The sequence below is a fragment of the Loxodonta africana genome, chromosome 13, assembly GCF_030014295.1.
Source record: "Loxodonta africana isolate mLoxAfr1 chromosome 13, mLoxAfr1.hap2, whole genome shotgun sequence".
Lineage (NCBI taxonomy): Eukaryota > Metazoa > Chordata > Mammalia > Proboscidea > Elephantidae > Loxodonta > Loxodonta africana.
In genome coordinates, this window is record NC_087354.1 from 78,744,415 (window position 1) to 78,754,795 (window position 10,381).

Here is a 10,381-nt window from a genome sequence, read left to right on the forward strand (position 1 = left end):
TGCTCAAGGAAATCCCCTGCAGCCTTATTCGTAATAGCCAAGCTTTTAAGAAACATAAAATTTAGCTCGGACCAAGAAAGTAATAAACACTTGATGAAGACAGCCCCACAGTTACAATGAAACTGCCATTTCTCCCGGCAGCATAAAGTAGCTCTGATGACCTCTTCTTTGAGTTAGTATTACCTTTCTTATTCACTGAGAAACTGTTCTTTAATCCCAGACTTTGGGAAATTTGCTGTTTGAAACTACAGCAGTAATAATGAAACATCCCAATTTTGACACAGTCTCTCCACTGTGAGTTCTTATATGTGAAGTAAGGTGTGAAGAACACCTAAAGGCTTTCCCATTTTTACATTCATAAGGCATCTCGACTGAGTTCTATGTGTAGAAAAATATGAGGAAGACCTAAAAGTTCCCCACATTCCTCACTTTCATAAGACCTCTCTCAATTGTGAATTCTTCTATGTACAGTGAAATGTGAGGAACTCCTAAAGGCTTTCCCACGTTCCTTACATTCATAAGGCCTCTCTCCACTGTGAGTCCTCATATGCAAAGTGAGTGATGAGGAATAATTGTAGGCTTTCCCACATTGCTTACAGTCATAAGGCTTCTCTTCACTGTAAGTTCTTATATGCGAAGTGAGCTGTGGGGAAGAACTAAAGGCTTTCCCACATTCCTTACATACATGAGGTGACACTCCAGTATGAATCCTTTTATGTTTAGTGAGGGATGAGGCCCCCCCAAAGGCTTTCCGACATTCCGTACATTCGTAAGGTTTCTCTCCACTGTGAGTTCTTCTATGTGCACTGAGGTATGTGGCCCGACTAAAGGTTTTCCCACATTGATTACATTCATAAGGCCTCTCTTCACTGTGAGTTTGTATATGTGAAGTGAGATATGAGGACGGACTAAAGGCTTTCCCACATTGCTTGCATTCATAGGGCTTCTCTCCACTGTGAGTTTTCAGATGTACACTGAGGTGGGAGGGACAACTAAAGGCTTTCCCACATTGCTTACAGTCATAAGGTCTCTCTCCACTGTAAGTTCTTATATGCAAAGTGAGGGCTGAAGAATGACTAAAGGCTTTCTCACATTGTTTACATCTATAAGGCGGCTCTCCACTGTGAGTTCTTTCATGTAAGGTAAGGTGTGAGGAACGACTAAAGGTTTTCTCACATTGCTTACATTCATCAAATGCCTCTCTCCACTGTGAGTCCTTATATGTTTAGTGAGGGTTGAGGCTTGACTAAAGGCTTTCCCACATTCCTTACATTCATAGGGCCTCTCTCCAGTGTGAGTTCTTGTATGTGTAATGAGGGCTGAGGGACTCCACTGTGAGTTCTTGTATGTTTAGCTAGGTATGAGGCCTGGGTAGATGCTGTCCTACAATCCTTAAATTCACAAGGCTTATCTCTGTTATGAAACTTTTTATGTAAAATGAGGGATGAAGGAAGACTATAGGTTTTACAACATTCCTTACATTCATGCTTACGACCTCTCATATGTGTCCAAAAGGATGAGAAACTATACGTATCTTTCCCACATTCGTAACATTCATAGCCTTTCTCACCAGAGAGTGTTGTCACAGGATTCTTCAGGGTTGAGACACAAATGAAGTCTTCCCCAAATACCTTATATTTCTGGGGTTTCTTTCCATTAAGAGTTCTCAAAGAAGTAGTTAGGTAAGAGGGACTGAAGCCTTCTTCACATTCCTTACACTGACAGGTACTGCATCCAGTGTGAGATGTGGTATGACGATTATGTGAAGAGTGATCCATGAAGTCTTTTCCACACTCACAGGATTTAAAAGGAATTACTTCTGGAGGATTTCTTTTTAGCACATTAAGATTTGGAATTCGGCTGAAAGTCTTCCCAAACTGATTGCCTTCATTATTTTCACAGAGGTTCTCTACTGTATGACTTCTGTTAAAAACAGGCAACATGCTGTTGGAAATAAATTTGCTCCCATTTGACCATTACTAAACACAGTGAATGGGCACGGTTTGTGCCCTCGTAGGTTAAACTGTCTAGCAGAAATACTACCATTACTGTCAATGTTTTACTAAAGTACGAGGCTTTCTGATAGCTGTCCACATGAAGTACATTTCAAAAACTTGAGAACTGAGTCACATTTATGAAAATGTTGTATTGTAAAAATTTCTCTAAAGACATAATTTTACAGATAGGTTAAACATATAAACATATACATGTATATATTGTAGCATTTTACATGCATGTGTGTGCATTTTAACATATATGTGTGTATTTTAACGTCATGACATCTTACAACTTTCTCCTATGGCACTGTTTTCTTTTGTTTGAATGACACTCACCTCAAATGTCTCCCCTGGTTTTTATGCTGATCTTTACTGCCACATGATTCAGAGATTTCTCCTAACACGGAGGGCCAGGTATTACTCTTCATGAATCGCATCATTATACGTTCACTGGATGACTCGCCTCCAATATTAACATTTCGAGAGACTGACCCAATAATTCAAGTTGAGGTTCAAAATATGAAACAAAAAGGGATTATTAGAGGGAAAAAAGGCTGTTGTGAACAAAGATTTAGCCACATTTCACTCTTTTAGCACTTTGGCAATGGTTAAAAAGCAATTTCCTAGGAAAACCTTCCTTAAGGATTGAAAGTGATGGTGACATAAATAGGTGTAATTAGGAGACCTAAGGAAAAAGGTACTGGACATCATACATATGTTAACATTAAAAGAGGAAAAGGGTCTCTATGACCACAGGTGTGACAGTATTACAAAGATTAGAAAAGTATCTGTGAAGTTGTCCTCAATCCAAAAGAAACTTTTTCTAGCTGACTGATTCAAATGTAATTCCCTCCATGCTGCACTGGTCCTTCAAAAATTGTTTTCCTAGCACTTCCTGACACAATGGTCCTGGATAAGTCCTATCTCCACTCTCCTCAGTTCTTTCCCATGCTTCTCTAGGAAAACAAATGGGTATAGTTGACATGGTGCTCATGGATAAATGCACATCATGAGGGATGATACTGCACAGCAATGAACATTTCCTTGACACTGACTCAATACTTTGCTTTTCAGAGTTCCTGAAAATGGGCAGGTGAGTTTATATGCAGCAAAATAATCATGTCAAACTTGTGATAAGCATGGTAAACTCTCTAAAAAAACTCTCTACAGGGTCCCAAATCACAAATCTTTTAGTGCCCCAAAGTGACCCCTGAACCCAATGCTTACATTGATAACAGTTAAAGCGCCTCAGGGCTTTTAGTCACAAGAGAAATGTAAACTGACTATAATCAGGGCTTTCAGTCACAAGAGAAATGAAAACTGACTGCAATACGCGGAGCTTTAGGTTCATGAGAAAGCCAGGATAAGTGAGCACCACTGATCAAGAGAGACTGTAACTGTTTTATACAACAATTTATTCCCATTCCTCAGCCCCAATACTGGAGCAAAGTCAATAAATATTTTTGTTCACTAAAGGGATTTAAAAAAAAATGCCATTCTTACCTACTGCGACCAGGTTTCTGAAGGTTTCTATCATTACACCTCCGTAGAGTTTCCTCTGAGCAGGATCCAGCAAAGCCCACTCTTTCTGGGTAAAGACCACAGCCACATCTTCAATGACCACTGAGTCCTAAAACATCCCACATATTCTGGATCAGCAAGGTACCATGTACTCCAAAGTGTACAAGAACAAAGGGTGAGGCTGACAGTCCTGGGGAACTGAGAATTCATACGGATTTGACAAAAGGTTCTTGGCCCTTCACTAACTACATTCACTTCCTCATTGACTGCATAAAATTCCAACACACTAAAATAATCTCTCCAGTTTGTGATTAACTGCAGTCTTATTATTCCTCTTTCTTTTGAACACTTAGAAAACACAGCAAAAGTTAGAGAAATGTGCTAATTCAGATCTTCAGTTCCTTATCAACAGTTATGTATGTACACCTATGCTCATTTTTGCCTTATTCACAACAGCAAGAAGATGTAAACAACCTAACTGCTCATCAATGGATGAACAGATAATATGAATGGATCAGCAAACATACATACACACAGTGGAATACTATGCAACTATAAAGAATGAGGAGTCTGCTCAACATCTTTTAACATGGATGAATCTAGGGGACATTATGCTGACTAAAATAAGTCAACCACAAAAAGACAAACATTGTATGGTCTCGCTATTATAAAAAACCAAGGGTACATATATACATAAAAAGTAAAACTCTTTGATGGTTACCAGGGATGGGAGGGAGAGGAAGGGGTATTACTTACTAAACAGAAGACACTTGTAACTTCTGTTGATTAAAAAAAAAAAAAAAAAAAAAACACCAAAAACTAAACCTGTTGCCATCGAGTCAATTCTGACTCATATTGACCCTATGGAACAGAGTAGACCTGCCCCACAGAGTTTCCAAGGAGCACCCGGTAGATTCAAACTGCTGATCTTTTGGTTAGCAGCCGTGGCACTTAACCACTGCACCACCAGGGTGATGAGAAAGACAAGACCAAATAGTGTGAAGTCAGCATAACATAACCAAGGTAAATCAAGGCACTAAGAACAACATGAGAAAAAGGGACAAGTACAATAAATACTATTAACATATATAATTTTGCAATAATAGTAAATACAACCAAAAACTGTATCTGTGATTATGTTGGTAGATGTGGATGCGTGTGTACAGAAAGACATACCTTACTAAATGCATATCCATGTATAGGTGTATCTGTAAAAAAAAAGTATATTCATGTTTGTGTGTGCTGCATATACATCCACATACGTAAGAAATCACATACGGGGCACAGTTATGAAGGTGTCCTAGACATAGACCAACAATTCACAGGCTTGGTTAACTGGCTCTAGGGCCTTGGGGTCACAGTCTCAGGAGACAACTTAGTCAATTGCCATAATATAATTCACCAAGATAATGTTCTACATCCCAGTTTTGGTGAGTACTGTCTAGGGTCTTAAAAGCTTGTAAGCAGCCACCTAAGTAAGATATAACTATTGGTCTCAACTCATAGGGAACAAAAGAGAATGATGGAAATCAAAGGATCAAAGAAGACACCAACCCATGAGACTCACAGTCCACACAAACTACAAGCTCTTCAAACCCGAGACCAGAAGAACTAGATGGTGCCTGGTTACCAATACCAACCATTCGGCCTGTGGACATGATAAAAAGTCCCAGATAGAATAGAAGAAAAATGTAAAGCAAAACTCAAATTCCTTAAAAATGCCAGACCTACTGGACCAACAGGGACTAGAGGAACGTCCGAGACTACCACTCTAAGATAACCCCTGAACATGGAATTGAAGCTATTTCTGTGAGTCACCCTTCAGCCAAATAATAGATTAGCTTATAAAATACACAGTATCACCCATGGGTAATACGTTCCCTTAAACAATGAACTATATGAGACCAATGGTCAACACTTATCCAAAAGCAAAGATGATAAAGCAAGGAGGAAAGTGAAGCTAGATAATGGAAACAGAACAAACAGAATGAAAATAATGACAATGTTGACACAGTGTAAAAATTGTAACCAATGGTATGGAACAATCTGTATAAAAATTGTTAAAGGTGAACCTAATCTGGTGTATAAACTTTCACTTAAAAACTCAATAATGTTTTTAAAAAATTACCAAGCATTCTGAAGACAAAAACACAGCTTGAAAAGACAGAGCAAGCATCAAAATCAGTCTAAGATATGATACAGACTTTGGATTTACCAGACCAAATTTCCAAATAACTATAATTAACGTATTGGGGCACTAATAAATATACAACACATGGGTAATGTAAGCAGAGATGGAAACCAAAGGAAATATTAGAAATCAAAAACACTGTAACAGGAATGAAGAATGTCTTTATAAGTTCTTCAAACGACAGGACAAAGCCAAGGAAATTATCAGTGAGCTTGAAGATATGTTAATGGAAACTCTCAAAACTGGAATGCAAAGAGAAATAAGAATGAAAAAGATAGAAGAGAATATCCAAGAACTGTGGGACAATTACTAAGATGGGCCATCCATGTATTGAGAATATCAGAAAGGAAAGACAGAAACAAACAGAAGAAATGGTTGAGGTAATAATGATTAAAAAATTTAGAAAATTAATGACACAAACCAAACCAGAGATTTGGGAAATTCAGGGAACAACAAACAGAGTAAGTACCAAAAAAGTCCACCTTGTGATATCATATTCAAACTGCACATAATAAAACAGAATACTGAAAGAGGCTGGGGGAAGGGGGAGCAGGAGAGGAGAATAACCTTCCTATTGAAGAACACAGCTAAGAATTACATCAGGCTTGTCTTAAGCAACCATGCAAGCAAACAGAGAGTAGCATGAAACATTTAGTGTTGAGAGGAAAAAAAAAAGACATAAACTAAAATTTTGAATCCAGCAAAATTATCCTTCAAAATGGATGCAGAAGAAAATGGAAAATAACAAATGTTGGCAAGAATGTGGAGGAACTGGAGCCATCAACCATTGCTGGTGGGAATGCGAAGTAGTATAGCTGCTATTTGGCAGTTCCTCAAAAAGTTGACTATAGAACTATGATATGACCCAGCAATCCCACTCCTAGAAAAATACCCAAAAAAATTGAAAGCAGAAAATCAAAACAGAAATCTGCAAACTAATGTTCACTGTGGCACTATTCACAATAGCCAAAGTGTGGAAACAACCTAAATACCCATCAATAGATGAATAACAGAACATATTTTATCCATACAATGGAATATTGCTTAGTTATAAAGAGAAATGAAGTCTTGATAGATGCTAGAACATGGATGAACTCTGAAAACATTATGCTGAGTGAAATTAGTCACTAAAGGGCATTATCTTTCTTATTCTTAATTGATCTAAAAGTTAACAAAAGTAATAACAAAAATGTGTTACATGATTATAGTATATGAATAAGCAAAATGAATGATAGTGATGCTATACAGACAGAAGGGAGAAAATGAGAATACAGTTATAAGGTACTTGTACTACCCATGCTGTTGCACAGTGTTATCTGAAAGTACACTGGGATAGTGGTAAATGTATGTTGTAAACTCTATAGCAAACACTGAAGAAAAAAAAAAAAAAAAGAAGTTTAGTTGATATTCTAAGAGTGGAGAATATGGAATCATATACAAAGCACAATTAAAACCAGAGAAGACAGAAAAAGACTGAAAAACAAGAAGAAAACAAAGAACAAGGACAATGAATACAAAACACTAACAAACATAACGAGCCCTGGCTATGCGGTGGTTAAACATTTGGCTGCTAAATGAAAAGGGTGGTAGTTTGAACCCACCAGCCGCTTTCCAAGAGAAAGATGTGACAGTCTGCTTCCATAAAGATTACAGCTTTGGAAACCCCACGGGGCACTCCTACTCTGTCCCAGGTCACTATGAGTCAGAATCACCTTGATGGCACACACCAATAACATGAAGACATTAATACAACTATATCAGTAATCCCTTTAAACATCGATGGTCTATGTACAATTAAAACTTAGAGACCATGCTTCTACAAAAAATGACTTATACAAAAGCACAAATTAAAAGTAAAAGAAACTCAGAAAGACAGGACTATGTTAATTCAGACAAAGCAGGTTTCAGAGCAAGAAAAACAATCAGGATAAAGAGGGCATTACATGATAAAAGGGTCGATTCTTCAAAAAAACATAAAAATCCTTAATGAATATTGTCTATCAACAGAGGGCCAAAATAAGTGAGACAAAAACCAATAGAACCGCAAGGAGAAATAAACAAATCTACTATTACAGTTGGAAACTTCAACGCCCCTCGATTAGTAAATGACAGAGCCCAAAGGCAGAAAATCAGAAACGCCACAGCTGACCTATCAATCAAATGGATCTAATTGATATTTATACAATATGCCATCTAAACACACACACCATACAGCCTCTTCAAGCTCACAGAGAACACTCAACAAAGCAGACTATATTCTGAGCCACAAAACACAGCAAATTTAAAAGATTAGAAATCAGAACATGGCGCTACAGGCAGAAGAACCACACCGTCACTCCACAGCAAAGGCCTGAAAAACTAAGTAAAACAAACGTCAATCCTGGAAACCTAAGAGTCAAATGAAAATATAAAAAACTCAACCAAGCACCAAATGGAATAAGAAATTGACAGAAAACAGAGAGCAAGGAGAGACACAAGTGGAGGTCCCCTATCAGCTAAGTTAGCGCGGATTCACCATCTTGGACTCCTGTCACAGATCAGTAAGCAGGGAGTATGGGAAAGCAGCTTCACGGAGCTCCAGGTAGGAGACATAGCACCTCATAACCAGCAATACATGCTTTCCCACCCCCTACCCCTCCTCCCCCTGCTTGACCTCTGCCACTTCCCAGCGGGCCAAGTGACCGTGGCTGGGGAGGCGCCAGCTCTGTGCCTTCTGGATCTGCCCTGCCCACACAGGCTGGCTCCTTCAGTGCCATTTCATTGTTGCTGGAGTTGCTTTTTTTTTTTGGCTTCTTTTGCCTCTCACCTCCTCCTTTCTCTTGAACACCTGGCTCCAGTCTCCATGTGGCATCTTTGCCTCTTCTTGACAGGCTGTGAAGCACTGCTCAGCTGGGGAACTGCCAGGCTGGTGGGATCCCTGGAGCCTTTTTTTGTTTGTTTTCACAGTTTGGGAGCCCTGTCTAGCCACGCTGTAGTGCGCAGCGAGCCACTTGACCAGTTAGCACAGTCATGCTGGTGGGATCCCTGAGGGCATTTCTTCTTGTTCTTTTTCTATCTTTCTTCATTTCTCAGTTTCTCATCTCTCTCTACTTATTTTCCTGGCTCCTGAACACATGGCATTGTGTGCCACCTCTGCCCCTTCTTCTCAGGCTGTACTGCGCAGCTTGGAAGCCACTTCCCTGGCCTGCGCAGCCATGCCAGTGGGATTATTGGAGGCCTTTCTTTTTTATTTATTTATTTTTTTAGTCTTTCTTATTTCTCAGTTTCTTGACTCTGTCTACTTACCTTCTTTTTCTGAATTCTGAATACCTGGTGCTGTGTGCCACCTCTGCCCCCACAGCTGGGATGTACCGCGTGGCTTAGGAGCCACTTTCCTTGTCCGCACAGCTGTGCAAGTCAGATCACTATAGGCCTTTTCTTTTCTTTTTTATTGTTTATCTTTTCATTTTTCTTCATTTCTCAGTTTCTCATCTCTCTCCGCTTTTCTTTTCCTGTCTCTTGAATACCTGCCATTGTGTGCCATCTTCACCCCTTTTAGACGGGTGTATGTATCCTGAGGCCTGGGAGCCACTTCCCTGGTCACCAGTGGGATTCCTGGGGTCATTTCCTCGGCTCTTTCTTTTTTTAATATTTATTTTTTTCCTTTTTCTTCATTTCTTGGTTTTTCTCCACTCAAATGTCAAGCTCCTCTGGCACCTTTTTTGGTATGTTTGTTAGTTTTTTTTTGCTCCTGTTTCTCTCTCCTTTCCCATACCCATCTTAGCTCCACACATCAAAACCTCCCCCTTCCCTCCTGCCTACCTGCACCATGCACTGAATATCACACCCCGGAACAGCAAAGGCATGGCCTACCGAAACCTGCAGTGCACTGACCCCCAGCTTGACATTTCCGCTCCAGTATGTGGAACAACCCATCCCAGACCCTCTCCTTCAGCTAGACCTGACCTGCTGTACCACAGCTGAGCAACTGGCCCTGCCCATTGGAAAAGGAGGTAAAAAGTATCATCCCTACAGATGTGCGAACAACAAAGAATGCACAGCCCACCTACTCATACATAACCAAATAATATAGCAGGATGAAACAAACAAATCTGAAATCAATAAACAAAGAAAATAACTACTGAATGCCTCGAAGACAGCAGACAATATCAAAACAAAAAAAAGACAAGATGGTTCCAGTAGGTGTCCAAAATAAAACACCAGATGACTTCCCAGTAAAAGAAAAGGCACTAGAAGTACCTGATATGGAATTCAAATCTCTCATATTCATTACTATCCAAAAGTTGAAGCAAAAAGCAGACAAAAAATGAGAAAAAAAATTCCTGGAAAGTACAGACCAAAAAATGAAAAAAATTCAGGAAAATAATACAGAAACAAAATGCCAAAATAAATTCACAACTAGAAACCATACAAAAACAATTAGAAATCCAGAAGATAACAAGATTTCAGAAATGGACAGTGTCATAGAGGGTATGACGAGCAGACAGGATCAAAGAAATTGAAGACAAATTCTTGGAAACCACTTGGTTTGAGGAAAAATCAGAAAAAAGAACAAAGAAAAATGAACAAACCCTGAGAATTATGTGGGATAAAATCAACAGCAAAAATTTACAAGTGATCAGAGTTTCAGAACAGGGGGAAAAATGGAAAACAGTGAGAGAAGCGTTGCAGA

At 39.2% G+C, this 10,381-nt stretch overlaps 1 protein-coding gene across 1 annotated transcript; it reads right to left on the reverse strand.

Moving 5' to 3' along the window:
* Positions 1 to 445: 445 nt before the first annotated feature.
* Positions 446 to 9,624, reverse strand: LOC100665089 (zinc finger protein 77-like). Its single transcript, XM_064296155.1, has 5 exons — positions 9,511 to 9,624; positions 3,501 to 3,627; positions 2,334 to 2,484; positions 1,531 to 1,923; positions 446 to 1,046 (listed from the first exon to the last, which is right to left on the reverse strand). The coding sequence occupies exons 1-5, from the start codon at positions 9,622 to 9,624 to the stop codon at positions 446 to 448; spliced, it is 1,386 nt and encodes a 461-aa protein (XP_064152225.1).
* Positions 9,625 to 10,381: the final 757 nt, after the last annotated feature.

Bases quoted from the DNA above. Each gene is read 5' to 3' on its own strand.
- LOC100665089 (XM_064296155.1), bottom strand. From the start codon at position 9,624: ATGGGTTGTTCCACATACTGGAGCGGAAATGTCAAGCTGGGGGTCAGT. The intron at 1,924-2,333 runs GTGAGTGTCATT...TGTTTTTAACAG, and splicing joins AACCAGGGGAGACATTTGAG to AAGTCATACAGTAGAGAACC. The intron at 1,047-1,530 runs GTATAGTTTCTC...TTTGCATATAAG, and splicing joins TACGAATGTGGGAAAGATAC to AACTTACAGTGGAGAGAGAC.